The 15183-nt window shown below is 42.7% G+C and overlaps 1 protein-coding gene across 1 annotated transcript; it reads left to right on the top strand.

The window, feature by feature from the left end:
• Positions 1-205: 205 nt before the first annotated feature.
• On the top strand, positions 206-3925 carry LOC137422641 (uncharacterized). The gene is made up of 3 exons (XM_078772775.1): positions 206-2668; positions 2773-2983; positions 3077-3925. Exon 1 carries the CDS (start codon positions 1285-1287, stop codon positions 1978-1980), a length of 696 nt encoding a protein of 231 aa, XP_078628901.1. The 5' UTR covers positions 206-1284; the 3' UTR covers positions 1981-2668; positions 2773-2983; positions 3077-3925.
• Positions 3926-15183: the final 11258 nt, after the last annotated feature.

The following is a 15183-nucleotide window of genomic DNA, read 5'->3' as shown; positions in this document are numbered from 1 at the left end:
TGGGTAAGGTGGGTGCAGAGAGAGATGGGTTTGGGACACAAGATTTTGAGGCAATCACAGAGTTGAGGCATTCGCCTTTTCATGTGCAGTGTCAACTGTGTAGCCCTTTGACGTAAGGGAGGGGGTGGAATGGGAACAAACACCATAAACGGATTTGACCAGACGCTACCAGGATTTGGAGGAAGGAGACAGGTTTGAGAGTTCAGTCTTGAGAGTAGAGAGATATTGTTTCTATTCCTGGCTCTCCTGGGGGTGGACACACACTTGTTCCGGGCTTTGTGATAGGATTTCTTTCCATGGGATTTGCCTTCCAGGAGGCGAAGGCAAGTTGATTCAGGGCAACTGCCTCACCACAAGATTCAGTGTACCATGGGAGGGAGGAAGGGTATAACAACTGAAGACGAGATGGGATAAATCTGTGCATGAGAGAGAGCAATTTACTTTGGAAGAATTCCCAGGATGAGTTGATGTCAGAGGCAGTAGTGATGGGAGACCAGTCCAGATGATTTATGGCTGCTTGAAGACCGTGCCAGTTGGCCTGAGTGAAATGCCAGACTCGTCGACGCTGAGGAGGCTTTCTGAGAATGGCCAGAGAGATGTCCACTTTAACAAGCATATGGTCAGATGAACCGATTGGAGCAGAAGAACAGCACACATTTGCAGGGAAGTTTGTCATAACCAAGTCGAGAAGAGAAGATGCTCTGTTGACTGAGATCCGGGTTGGGAAATTGACAGATTGTGTCAGTCCCAATGAGCCGCAGAAATCCTTTGCTGAGGAGCCATGGCTGGTGAGAGATACCCACACCCTGCTAGACCGGGAGCCCAGGGTGGTCAGCCTAGCTGGAAAGTTAACCAATTTTCATGTATATGGCAATGGTCCATGTGCATGTCAATGTAAGGAAATGGACGTCTGCCGGGCACATTCTGGTGGGTGTGGTCAGAAGGGCCATTAGAAAGGGACCCCAAAATTGAGCTAGATCAGCTCTGTGAGTTGACCTGATGAAACCTACTGGAAAATGTTCGGCATAGTCCCAGATATCATGGATGACCACTGCCAGACAGTTTCAGTGGTGGGTTGTGCCCGCCAGATGCCCCCGAATGCCCCCACCCCCAAAATTGAGCGAGATCAGCTCGTAAGTTAACCCGGTGAAACCTACAGGAAATAGTTCAGCATAGTCCAAGGTATCATGAAATGGCCACTGCCAGACATTTTCAGAGTAGGGGTGTGCCTGCCAAGGCCCCTCCCACCTCCTCCATTGAGCTAGATGGAATTCTGAGAACCCAATGCGCTGGTTGTCTATGAGTATGCCCCAGCGGGCTATGGCAGTCACCGAGCTAAGAACATTCGCCAGGCTTGAACTGGGGGAAAATGCAACAGCTCAATGCCGTCCCTCAAGAATGAAAAGGGACAATAGTCAGATGGCTGCAATGAGTGCAAAAATTGACGAAGTCTGCAATCCGTTCACAGATGATGCTCCAACTTCCTTGGTGAATGTTGCAACCAGACAAGCAGCATCTAAGGGTACCGAAGCATATCTACTCAATATGCTGAAAAGGGGTCAGGATGAAAGAGAGAAATTTCAAGATGAATGGGACAGCAACAGCAGTCCATTTCTTGAACCTGTGAAACGCATGCGTGTACAGAACTTCGCTACTCAGAACGTGAAGAACAAAACTATGCTACCCACCTCACAGAAAGCCAAGACAAATGCTGAGAGCCTGAGGGAAATGTTTGTACGTATGATCATAGTCGTTGCAGAGAAGACAACATTTGACCTTCGGAAGGTTCTCTCTTACCCAATTGCCACGTACCCACTGTCACTCGCACACGGTGATGGGGCGCATGTGAAAACTGAAAAATCAGCATTGCTGAAAAAGCTTGAGTCCCTCCAAACGGAAACAATCACAGAATCCGAGTTACCGAGGAGTTATGTACAGGTCTATGATGGAGGACTTCTTCTCCATTCCGTCCTCTCGTAACAAAACATGGGAGCATCATATGCATCAATTGCTCGGACCATGCTGTCAGTGGTATGTTCAGGGAGGGCAAGTGAAGCACATGTTTGTGTCGACAAGTACGTGGAGAACTCCATAAAGGACAGTGAGAGAAAGTTGTGGGGTGCAGTTGACTCAGTATATGTAATAACCGGGCCAGATCAGACAATCAGACAGAGCGGGCAAAAACTTCTCACCAATAGAGTATTCAAGAATGAACTCGACAGGTTTCTCTTGAAAGAGTGGGGTAAAGATCATTACTGGAATATCTTTGGTGGAAAGACCTTGCTTGCTTCTTAAGGTGGCGAATGCTTCCAGTACGTACCCGAGGAGCACCATCATATTACTGCAACCAGCCCAGCTGACCTCCAAGGCGACCATGAAGAGGCCAATACGCTGATTGCTTTCCATATCGCAAATATTACAGCAGGGAATGTCATGGTGAGGGCATCCGACACCGATGTCTTAGTGATACTGATTGGTGCCCTTGGACAGCAACGCAGAGAAGTCCGGTCGATGGCCAACATCATCATGGACTGCGGGATGGGAAACAGCAGGATATCAACGTGACCAACATTGCTGACGTCCTTGAAGAGCACAAACCTGGACTTCCCAGAGCACTGCCCAGATACCATGCCTTCACTGGATGAGACTTCACCTCGGCCTTTTACAGGTAGGCACAAGATATTTCCGTTTCAATAAAATGTCTCTAACAAAGTAAAATAATTGGAGCAGTGGTTGAATGGTTACATTTGGAATTTGTACTTGATTTTTCAGGAAAGGCAAAAGTAAACCCCTCAATCTCGTAGAGAAGGACAATACAGGCTGCTAGGTCAACCTCTTCATCAGTATGGGTGAGGTGGATGGTAGTGTTGATCCGGATGTCGCATCAGAGTTTGTCTGCCGCATGTACGGGCAAAGCAAGACTCGAGATGTCAATGAAGCACGATACAACAAACTGATGCAAATGACTGGCAAAGTTGATCAGGTAATTAAGGCACAATAAACTGAGAATATGATCATCATTATAAAATCAGAATACCTCACAACAGCTCTAATCATGCCTTTCATTGACTTTCAGGAGAATCCACTGGCAAACATCAAACGAATCGACTGTGCCCTGCTGCCACCTTCTCGTCGGACCCTTGACATGAAGATTCGAGGAACGCAGTATGTAACAGCATTGTGAACACATGCCGTGACAGCATCTCCTGGGGACGGTTTGTCACCAACCGATTATGGATGGTCTGTGAATGACAACATCCTGAAGCCAACCTGGTTTGAAGGGCCAGCCATACCAGGCAGTTTGTTTGCGAATGGCAGAAACAACGCAGAGGACATAGAGGTCGTAGGTGACAGCCAGTCGGAGTTGGAAGTAGAAAGTATTGATGGATTATTGAGAGATTCAGATGGCGAAGCATGGAGTGAAGACTGATAATCAGAGAAGGAAGATGAGGATTACTGATAGGAGACCACTCTAGAGAATTTGAAATTTGTTTGAATGAATGGCTGACATCTGCTTGTGGTCATTCATGTAGGCCATGCAGTACCGTATTATGCTGAACATTTTTCAGTCACTTTCATCGGGATTGGTAACTCATGAGCTCAGATCTAGTTGTGTATTTTGGAGTTGGGGAGGGGGGTTCCGGGTGTCTAGTAGGCACACTCCACCACAGAAAATGTCCAGTGGCCATTCATTATTTTATTTTTTTTGCCTCATTCGAGGGACTTAATTTTTTTCATCATATCATAATCACATTAAAAAAACATAAATGTACAGACAAATGAAATCAAACTCTGTACTGTAGCATGTCAAACAATCTTTCTACCTGGCTTCTGTCATTTCTTTCGTTTGGTTTCCTGTTTGAATAAAATATCAGTTCAGATTTCAACTCGTGCAAAAGATCTCTGGCGTGCGTTATAGTACCAAAGCTCATCGTTGCGTTTTAGTACCAAAGCTCATCGTTGTGTTTTAGTACCAAAGCTCATCGTTGTGTTTTTGTACCAAAGCTCATCGTTGTGTTTTCGTACCAAAGCTGCTCGTTGTGTTTTAGTACCAAAGCTCATCGTTGTATTTTAGTACCAAAGCGCATCGTTGGGTTTTCGTACCAAAGCTCATCGTTGTGTTTTAGTACCAAAGCTCATCGTTGTGTTTTAGTACCAAAGCTCATCGTTGTGTTTTAGTACCAAAGCTCATCGTTGTGTTTTAGTACCAAAGCGCATCGTTGGGTTTTCGTACCAAAGCTCATCGTTGTGTTTTAGTACCAAAGCTCATCGTTGTGTTTTAGTACCAAAGCTCATCGTTGTGTTTTAGTACCAAACCTCATCGTTGTGTTTTAGTACCAAAGCTCATCGTTGTGTTTTAGTACCAAAGCTCATCGTTGTGTTTTAGTACCAAACCTCATCGTTGTGTTTTAGTACCAAAGCTCATCGTTGTGTTTTAGTACCAAACCTCATCGTTGTGTTTTAGTACCAAACCTCATCGTTGTGTTTTAGTACCAAACCTCATCGTTGTGTTTTAGTACCAAAGCTCATCGTTGTGTTTTAGTACCAAACCTCATCGTTGTGTTTTAGTACCAAACCTCATCGTTGTGTTTTAGTACCAAAGCGCATCGTTGGGTTTTCGTACCAAAGCTCATCGTAGTGTTTTAGTACCAAAGCTCATCGTTGTGTTTTAGTACCAAACCTCATCGTTGTGTTTTAGTACCAAACCTCATCGTTGTGTTTTAGTACCAAAGCTCATCGTTGTGTTTTAGTACCAAAGCTCATCGTTGTGTTTTAGTACCAAAGCTCATCGTTGTGTTTTAGTACCAAAGCTCATCGTTGTGTTTTAGTACCAAAGCTCATCGTTGTGTTTTAGTACCAAAGCTCATCGTAGTGTTTTAGTACCAAAGCTCATCGTTGTGTTTTAGTACCAAACCTCATCGTTGTGTTTTAGTACCAAAGCTCATCGTTGTGTTTTAGTATCAAAGCTCATCGTTGTGTTTTAGTACCAAAGCTCATCGTTGTGTTTTAGTACCAAACCTCATCGTTGTGTTTTAGTACCAAAGCTCATAGTTGTGTTTTAGTATCAAAGCTCATCGTTGTATTTTAGTACTAAAGTTCATCGTTGTGTTTTAGTACCAAAGCTCATCGTTGTGTTTTAGTACCAAAGCTCATCGTTGTGTTTTAGTACCAAAGCTCATCGTTGTGTTTTAGTACCAAAGCTCATCGTTGTGTTTTAGTACCAAAGCTCATCGTTGTGTTTTAGTATCAAAGCTCATCGTTGTATTTTAGTACTAAAGTTCATCGTTGTGTTTTAGTACTAAAGTTCATCGTTGTGTTTTAGTACCAAAGCTGATCGTTGTGTTTTAGTACTAAAGTTCATCGTTGTATTTTAGTACTAAAGTTCATCGTTGTGTTTTAGTACCAAAGCTCATCGTTGTGTTTTAGTATCAAAGCTCATCGTTGTATTTTAGTACTAAAGTTCATCGTTGTGTTTTAGTACTAAAGTTCATCGTTGTGTTTTAGTACCAAAGCTGATCGTTGTGTTTTATTACTAAAGTTCATCGTTGTATTTTAGTACTAAAGTTCATCGTTGTGTTTTAGTACTAAAGTTCATCGTTGTGTTTTAGTACCAAAGCTCATCGTTGTGTTTTAGTACCAAAGCTCATCGTTGTGTTTTAGTACCAAAGCTCATCGTTGTGTTTTAGTACCAAAGCTCATCGTTGTGTTTTAGTATCAAAGCTCATCGTTGTGTTTTAGTACCAAAGCTCATCGTTGTATTTTAGTACTAAAGTTCATCGTTGTGTTTTAGTACTAAAGTTCATCGTTGTGTTTTAGTACCAAAGCTCATCGTTGTGTTTTAGTACCACAGCTCATCGTTGTGTTTTAGTACCACAGCTCATCGTTGTGTTTTAGTACCAAAGCTCATCGTTGTGTTTTAGTACCAAAGCTCATCGTTGTGTTTTAGTACCAAACCTCATCGTTGTGTTTTAGTACCAAAGCTCATCGTTGTGTTTTAGTACCAAAGCTCATCGTTGTGTTTTAGTACCAAACCTCATCGTTGTGTTTTAGTACCAAACCTCATCGTTGTGTTTTAGTACCAAAGCTCATCGTTGTGTTTTAGTACCAAAGCTCATCGTTGTGTTTTAGTACCAAAGCTCATCGTTGTGTTTTAGTACCAAAGCTCATCGTTGTGTTTTAGTACCAAAGCTCATCGTTGTGTTTTAGTATCAAAGCTCATCGTTGTGTTTTAGTACTAAAGTTCATCGTTGTGTTTTAGTATCAAAGCTCATCGTTGTATTTTAGTACTAAAGTTCATCGTTGTGTTTTAGTACTAAAGTTCATCGTTGTGTTTTAGTACCAAAGCTGATCGTTGTGTTTTAGTACCACAGCTCATCGTTGTGTTTTAGTACCAAAGCTCATCGTTGTGTTTTAGTACCACAGCTCATCGTTGTGTTTTAGTACCAAAGCTCATCGTTGTATTTTAGTACTAAAGTTCATCGTTGTGTTTTAGTACTAAAGTTCATCGTTGTGTTTTAGTACCAAAGCTCATCGTTGTGTTTTAGTACCAAAGCTCATCGTTGTGTTTTAGTACCAAAGCTCATCGTTGTGTTTTAGTACCAAAGCTCATCGTTGTGTTTTAGTACCAAAGCTCATCGTTGTGTTTTAGTACCAAAGCTCATCGTTGTGTTTTCGTACCAAAGCTGATCGTTGTGTTTTAGTACCAAAGCTCATCGTTGTGTTTTAGTACCAAAGCTCATCGTTGTGTTTTAGTACCAAAGCTCATCGTTGTGTTTTAGTACCAAAGCTCATCGTTGTGTTTTAGTACCAAAGCTAATCGTTGTGTTTTAGTACTAAAGTTCATCGTTGTGTTTTAGTACCAAAGCTCATCGTTGTGTTTTCGTACCAAAGCTCATCGTTGTGTTTTAGTTCTAAAGTTCATCGTTGTGTTTTAGTACCAAAGCTCATCGTTGTGTTTTCGTACCAAAGCTCATCGTTGTGTTTTAGTACCACAGCTCATCGTTGTGTTTTAGTACCAAAGCTCATCGTTGTGTTTTAGTACCAAAGTTCATCGTTGTATTTTAGTACTAAAGTTCATCGTTGTGTTTTAGTACTAAAGTTCATCGTTGTGTTTTAGTACCAAAGCTCATCGTTGTGTTTTAGTACCAAAGCTCATCGTTGTGTTTTAGTACCAAAGCTCATCGTTGTGTTTTAGTACCAAAGCTCATCGTTGTGTTTTAGTACCAAAGCTAATCGTTGTGTTTTAGTACTAAAGTTCATCGTTGTGTTTTAGTACCAAAGCTCATCGTTGTGTTTTCGTACCAAAGCTCATCGTTGTGTTTTAGTACCACAGCTCATCGTTGTGTTTTAGTACCAAAGCTCATCGTTGTGTTTTAGTACCAAAGTTCATCGTTGTATTTTAGTACTAAAGTTCATCGTTGTGTTTTAGTACTAAAGTTCATCGTTGTGTTTTAGTACCAAAGCTCATCGTTGTGTTTTAGTACCAAAGCTCATCGTTGTGTTTTAGTACCAAAGCTCATCGTTGTGTTTTAGTACCAAAGCTCATCGTTGTGTTTTAGTACCAAAGCTCATCGTTGTGTTTTAGTACCAAAGCTCATCGTTGTGTTTTAGTACCAAACCTCATCGTTGTGTTTTAGTACCAAAGCTCATCGTTGTGTTTTAGTACCAAAGCTCATCGTTGTGTTTTAGTACCAAAGCTCATCGTTGTGTTTTAGTACCACAGCTCATCGTTGTTGCCAAAGATTAAATACATCAGGTTCTATCTTTTCTTTTTCTCCACAATCAATGAGTAGAGGTGTTTTGTTTTCCTGTTTAAAACATTGATGGCATCTCCAGTTAACATTTCTATAAATTGTTCCCCTGATTAATCCATACCTGTTTCAGCAGTACGCAATTCATCCAACCATAATATCTGAAACGCTTTATTTAATTTTACGAACTTAAAGGGAAATAATAGTTTCGGCAACGTATTACTGTACATTTAACAGATAACGTCAGCGTCTTTACAATACCCACGACAAATGACGTGTTATACCTTACAAATCCCTGCTTTTCCCATGACTTGAAATAAAACATCTGATTTTCAAAAGTTATGCTGCTGTTATTCCATAGTATTTTATTCTCAATTTTATTCTCATCAGGTTAACTCACAAGTTGATCTAGCTCAATTTTGGAAGTAAGGGCATTTGGGGGCATCTGGCGGGCACAACGCACAACCCACCACTGAAAATGTCTGGCAGTGGTCATTCATGATATCTGGGACTATGACGAACATTTTCCAGCAGGTTTCACAGGGTTAACTCACGAGCTGATCTAGCTCAATTTTGGAGTACCGGTTATGTAAGTCTGGCAAGCACAACCCACCACTGAAAATGTCTGGTGGTGGCCATTCATGATACCTCGGACTCCGCCGAACATTTTCCAGTAGGTTTCATCAGGTTAACTCACAGAGCTGATCGAGCTCAATTTTGGGGTCCCTTTCTAATGGCCCTTCTGACCACACCCACCAGAATGTGCCAGGCAGACGTCCATTTCCTTACATGGACATGCACATGGACCATTGCTATATACATGAAAATTGGTTAACTTTCCAGCTAGGCTGACCCCCCTGGGCCGGACCAAACGTGCTGTCAATGCCTGACGTTCGACTGAAGATGGCACAGGAAAGTGGAATTTATTGGTTCATTGTTTGCCATTCACTGTTCTTTTAACCAAGTCCTTCACGAACCAGCTGTCCATGCCTGAAGTCAAAAACATTTAATATTTACATTATTTCCTAACTGGTATCCCCACCTTGTATAGGTTATACTATCCTCTTCTATTCAACTAAAGTATCAAACAAGCCAGGGGCAAATGTCCCTCTCTGCACGCCACCACTCCTTCTACCTCCCACTCCACCACATCTCACTGCACCTCCACCTCACGGAGTGATCAGCACAGTTTCAGGTGTGTGTTCCATTACCGATATGCTTGTAGAGCACTCACCTAGTAGCTTAAGCACTCAAGCAAGCACTCATATGAAACGGTTGATGAACGGCTGGTCTGGCAAGCAAGAGCAAGCTTATTAGTTGTTAACCCGTGCACAAGAAGCGAAAATCGAGGTTATGCAATTGGTTCATGTGAATCTGTCCATCTGTCTTATCAGTTTATTATCGTCAGTTTATGATCAAGGAACAACTTGTTTAAATTGAATGTTATATGTTGAACACTGAGCGGAACATGAACAGCAAGACAAGTGTACCGTTTTACCGAACTTTGGCCCTCAATTCATTCCGATTGAACATGTGCAGAGTGAGATCATATTTTTTTTACTTTTTCTCCTTGCCTGGCAGTCAAACAAAATTGAAAATCATTTCAACCAGGAAAACGTAGTACTATAAGGACATCATAATGTATGCATACAAATAATAACGAATAACTAATGTAACATGTTAAATAAGGTGATGTAATGGACACTGCGGAAAATGGCGGCTAAACCCAGAATTAATTTATTTAATGACTTTTACAATCTCTAATTTATTTTAATTAAATTATATACGAGAAGACTGTGGAACACAAATCACCTGTTATAATACTTCTAAAAACCTCCAGTTTTGCAGTATAGTACTTCAATTTAAATAAAAGTTCAACATGTGGTGTACAAGGGTAGTGTTGGGACTGCTTTTGGACGAATTCAACAGAACTAAACTTTTGGATTTTTCTTTAATGATTGCTAAAATCAATATTTTAATGAAATTGAAGTAACACTGCATGGGGTATCATGTTTTATGAACTCTCTAGTTGTCTCTCTCGAGTCTCTAGTTTAATATATATATATATACAGTACATACATGTATACATATATAAATATACACGCCCAGTCAAAAGTTTAGGTACTTTCCTGGTGTACTTAAAAAACTTTTGACTGGTAGTGTATATATATATATATATATATATATATATATATATATATATATATATATATATATATATATATATATATATATATATATATATCATAAGGACAAACATCACTGCAACACTCCACCGATCTGGGCTTTATGGCAGAGTGGCCAGACGGAAGCCTCTCCTCAATGAAAGACACATGAAATCCCGCTTGGAGTTTGCAAAAAAGCAACTAAAGGACTCTCAGACTGAGAAACAAGATTCTGCGGTCTTTCACGTGTCTTTCACTGAGGAGAGGCTTCCGTCTGGCTACTCTGCCATAAAGCCCAGATCGGTGGTGTGTTGCAGTGATGGTTGTCCTTCTGGAAGTTTCTCCCATCTCCACACAGGATCTCTCGAGCTCAGCCAGAGTGACCATCGGGTTCTTGGTCACCTCTCTTACCAAGGCCCTTCTCCCCCGATTGCTCAGTTTGGCTGGGCGGCCAGCTCTAGGAAGTGTCCTGGTTGTTCCAAACTACTTCCATTTAAGAATTATGGAGGCCACTGTGCTCTTGGGAACCTTCAATGCAGCAGACATTTTTTTGTAGGCTTCCCCAGATCTGTGCCTCGACACAATCCTGTCTCTGAGCTCTGCAGGCAGTTCCTTCGACCTCATGGCTTGGTTTTTGCTCTGATATGCATTGTCAGCTGTGAGATCTTATATAGACAGGTGTGTGCCTTTCCAAATCATGTCCAATCAATTGAATTTACCACAGGTGGACTCCAATCAAGGTGTAGAAACATTTCAAAGATGATCAAGAGAAATGGGAGGCACCTGAGCTAAATTTCAAGTGTCATAGGAAAGGGTCTGAATACTTATGTGAATGTGATATTTCAGTTTTTTCTTTTTAATAAATTTGCAAAACTTTCTAAAATCCTGTTTTCTCTTTGTCATTATGGGGTATTGAGTGTAGATTGATGAGGGGAAAAATGAATTTAAACGATTTCAGTGTATCGCTGCAACATAACAAAATGTGAAAAATTGAAGGGGTCTGAATACTTTCTGAATGCACTGCATGTTTGTGTGTGTGTGTGTGTGTGTGTGTGTGTGTGTGTGTGTGTATATTGTTATGGATTCATCACTTCCGTTGTTGTGGTTTTCATCCACTGTAAACATTTATGAATCCATGTACTATTATTGTTGTTGTTTGGGGGAAATAGAGATTACTATTTTCGAAAGGTAAAAAAGTTAATGTTTTAAATGAAACCGGAACCGGCCGACTACGAAGAGGAAGAAGAGTAAGGGGAGGAAAGAAGGCGGAGCGAGTGAGTCGGACAAGAAGCCTAGCTGCTTCGAGGTCTGGAGCGAACGTTGGCGAACGAGAGTCACGGGTGATCTTTGGGTTTCCCGGGAAAGGGATTCCTGCGACAGAGTTGTCATCGCTGTGACAGATAAACTTGCGTGACAGGTTTTGCAGTTGATTCTGAAGAGAATCATTGAAGGGCCGTTACGTCTGGAGTACGGGCCGTCGGCCATTTTACCTCACGCATTTGCGCTTCGCTCAAGGTTTTTCACCTCGCTTTGATCATTTTCACCGCATTCAGACATTGATCTGGTGTGTGTGTGTGTAACGTGGCTTTTGAGTGGAAATCTGCGGTTCACCGTTTGAGAGCCGTCAAACGTCCATACCTGAAGGTGTGATTTCCCCGTCGCTTCTCGAGGACACCTTCACCCATCTTTGGCAGAGTAACTGCCAACACAACGGGATTCTGGTCTCAATACGACATCGTACGGACGATCACTGGAGTGGATCGACTTTGGCTTAAAGCCGGAATCAACTTTGGCTTGAAGCCAGGAGAGAGACATTGGAGATGTTCATTTCGCTCACTTGGAGCACAGTGAGTTACATATTACGAAACTGATGGTACCATCATAGGAATAATATATATTGGTTGTACAATTGATTACTATTGTTGTTGTACTGTTATTCTTGTGTGATCTTAATACAATACTTATTTGTTGGTAACAATTGGTGTGGTTTCACCATTGATCTTTGACATACCGAACAACACATCTTTCTGCCGTGACTCCTCTCGGGGCTCGGAGGTACACCGTGACCGGGGTTTGGGGAGGAGCACGTAACATAAATTGGGGGCCCGTCTTTGCTTTGCTCACGAAATTGGGGGCTCGTCTTTGCTGACAAAATTCCATAACGCTCATCCGGGATAGAATTCCCCAACATTCGTCCGGGATAGAATTCCCTAACATTCCCAAAATTTCCAAATTTGGAATTTTTCTAACATTCCCAAATTTTTCAAAAAAAAAAAACATTTGTAATTTTTTTGCGTGAAGGTTAACAGGTGTTAACTGATAGTCACCATGGTGTTTGACGCAGAAAAGTTTGCGGCGTCCCCTAATGAGGCACAGTTACAAGTGTTAAAAAGATCGGAACACTTGATATTGGCCAAATATTTTAACTTGGAGGTCCGAGTTAATATGAAGAAAGCAGAGATGCAGACATTGGTGGTAGAATCTCTGGTGGGACAAGGAACATGGAAAGAGGTAGCCTTGGATTGGTTACCCGAGGGAAAAGAAAATGTGGGGCTCTGGAAAATGGAGATGCAACTGCAGAGCCAGGAAAGATTAAAAGCAGAGGAAAGGAGAGCTGAAAAAGAACTCGAGGAGAGAAGAGCAGAGGAAAGGAGAGCCGAAAAGGAACTCGAGGAAAGAGGAGCAGAAGAAAGGAGAGCTGAAGAAGAAAGAAGAGCAGAGGAAAGAGCAGAGGAGAGCAGAGCCGAAAGGGAGTTAAAGGAACGTGACATGGAGTATCAGAAGGAACTTAAACTCAAGGAGCTGGAATTAATGGGAGAACGGAGAGAAGTAGTATCCATGCAAGCTAGTTCGACAACTAGTCAGAACACTTGGGATGTTGGTGGGCATGTGAGGCTGGATCCACCCTTCAATGAAAAGGTGGTAGCCAAGTTTTTTTTACACTTTGAGAAAGTGACTCAAATGCTAAAATGGCCTGTGGGGTCCTGGACTATGTTAGTGCAAAGTGTTCTGGTGGGTAAAGCTCAAGATATCTATTCGGCTTTACCGATTGACCAATGTGCAGATATCAGATAGTGAAGAAAACCATTCTCAAAGCCTATGAATTGGTCCCTGAAGCTTACCGGCAAAAGTTCAGGAATGCCAGGAAGAGGGAGAGTGAGACCCATGTGGAGTTTGCCAGAATGAAGGAAACCATGTTTGATCGGTGGTGTGACTCGAAGGGGATTGGGAAAGACTTCAACCTGTTGCGACATTTGATCTTGGTGGAGGAATTCAAACAGTGTGTCCACACGGACATTAAAGTACATCTGGATGAAAAGAAAGTACCAGAGTTGTATGAGGCAGAAACCGTGGCAGATGACTATGCCTTGACACACAGGATGGGGTACCACAAACCTAACTTCCCGCCTAGAGTTAGCCAGGGGAACTATGGTAAATCAGGTGCGGGGAACAAATATTCATGGAGGCGGCCTAGAGATGACTATGGGGACAAATCTGACTCCGCGACTTTTAGGGATCAGAAGACTACAGTTCCAAGACAGACTTATCTTCCGGGGGGCCCGACGCAGACCACGAGTTTTTCCTCTGGGCCTACTTGCGCTTTTTGCAAGAAACCTGGGCATTTGATGTCCCAATGTTACGCCCTGAAAAGGAAAAATCAGGAGCGGAGTCAGACTAGTACAACTCCGAATGCATTGGCAAATGCGAGAAATCGTCCTTGGAGCACAGTGCATTGTGAAGGTTCCCATGCCAAAGTTACGGCATCACAGAACGACCTTGTTCAAGAGGGTTACAAACCTTTTATTTCAGAGGGGTTTGTGTCACTGGATGGAGACTTAACGAACCAGAGACCTGTTCCGGTATTGAGGGACACAGGAGCACATCAATCTTTGATGCTTGAGGGCATTTTGCCATTGTCAGAGAAGACGGCAACTGGTGTTAGTGTTCTTTTACAGGGGGTTGGTGGCTATGTTAAAGCTCCACTTCATGTCATCCATTTGAAGTCTGATTTGGTGTCAGGACCGGTCACCGTAGGTTTACAAGCCACTCTTCCTGTAGAGGGAATCTCTTTTGTTGTCGGGAATGATTTGGCCGGTGGTCGAGTTTCTGGTAATCCGATGTTTGTTGAAAAGCCTAGTATTTTTTTTTTTTTTTTTTTTTTTGTATACAAGATCGAGGCTCGTGAAAGAGCGAACATTAATCACACAGAAAGACAAACCGACACATGAAACATATAACATCGGGAGCGGTAGACAAGATGGGGAGAGAGGGGGAAGGACACAAACACAACATTTGAGAGCAGGGACCGAGAGACATGGAGACATCGAGAGATCTGAGAGAGGGCGAGGGCTTTGGGGGGGGGGGGCATGGGAAGGGGGCGGTGGGAGAGGTATAAAACATATGGACACTGCCAGGACTTCCAGGAAAGAGGTTGGAATTTCAAACAAGGTGGATCTGGGGTGAATTAGCGGGGGTAGAAAAGATCAAGGTTTTGGATGGGGGAAGATAAGAGATGGTGGTGAACAGCTGTTTTAAAGACCTGGAGGGAGGAGTGGGATTGAAGGGAGTGAGGGAGTTTGTTCCAGAGGCGGGAGAAAAGAGGAATGAAAGAGTGAAGGTGAGCAGAGAGCCGAGATTTCGGCAGTTTAACCATCAGAGGGTTGCTGGCAGATCTTGTGCGACCTGTAGGAATATTTGGGGGACAGAGCACAGAGAGAGCTGGGGGTGCAAGGCCGGAGAGGAGTCGGTAGAAGACAGAAAGACCACCTACCTGCCTGCGGTGAGTGAGTGAAAGGCCCTCAGAGATAGCTTCATCGCGGGAGATTCCAATAATTCTGAAAGCTTTGGTTTCAACAGCGTGAAGCCGAGCTAGGTGTGAGGCAGGAGCACCGGCCCATAGGGGAGAACAGTATTCCATTGAGCTGCGGATGAAAGCCTTGTATGTGGTGAGGAGCTCAGGTGTGCCGAGGAAGGACTTGGCACGACGGAGGATGCCCAGTCGGCGACTGGCTTTGGAGGCCAGCTTGGAAATGTGGTTTTCCCAAGAAAGATCATGGCAGATAGTGAGACCCAAAATCTTGAGCGACAGAACTTCTTGGAGAGGATTGTTGAGAAAGTAGATGGGAGGGTTGTCCAGTCGATCTTTTCGGAGAGACATAGTAAGAGTGTGAGATTTGTCAGGATTGAAAGACATGTTCCACTTGTTTGACCAGTCTGTGATTTTGTCCAGGTCTTCAGAGAGTGAGGAGGCAGCAGACTGCCGATCT

The sequence above is a fragment of the Myxine glutinosa genome, chromosome 2 (genome assembly GCF_964187855.1).
Source record: "Myxine glutinosa chromosome 2, kmMyxGlut1.1, whole genome shotgun sequence".
Taxonomy (NCBI): Eukaryota; Metazoa; Chordata; class Myxini; order Myxiniformes; family Myxinidae; genus Myxine; species Myxine glutinosa.
The sequence above is the reverse complement of the archived record's forward strand: the minus strand, read 5'-3'. Positions and strand labels throughout refer to the sequence as shown.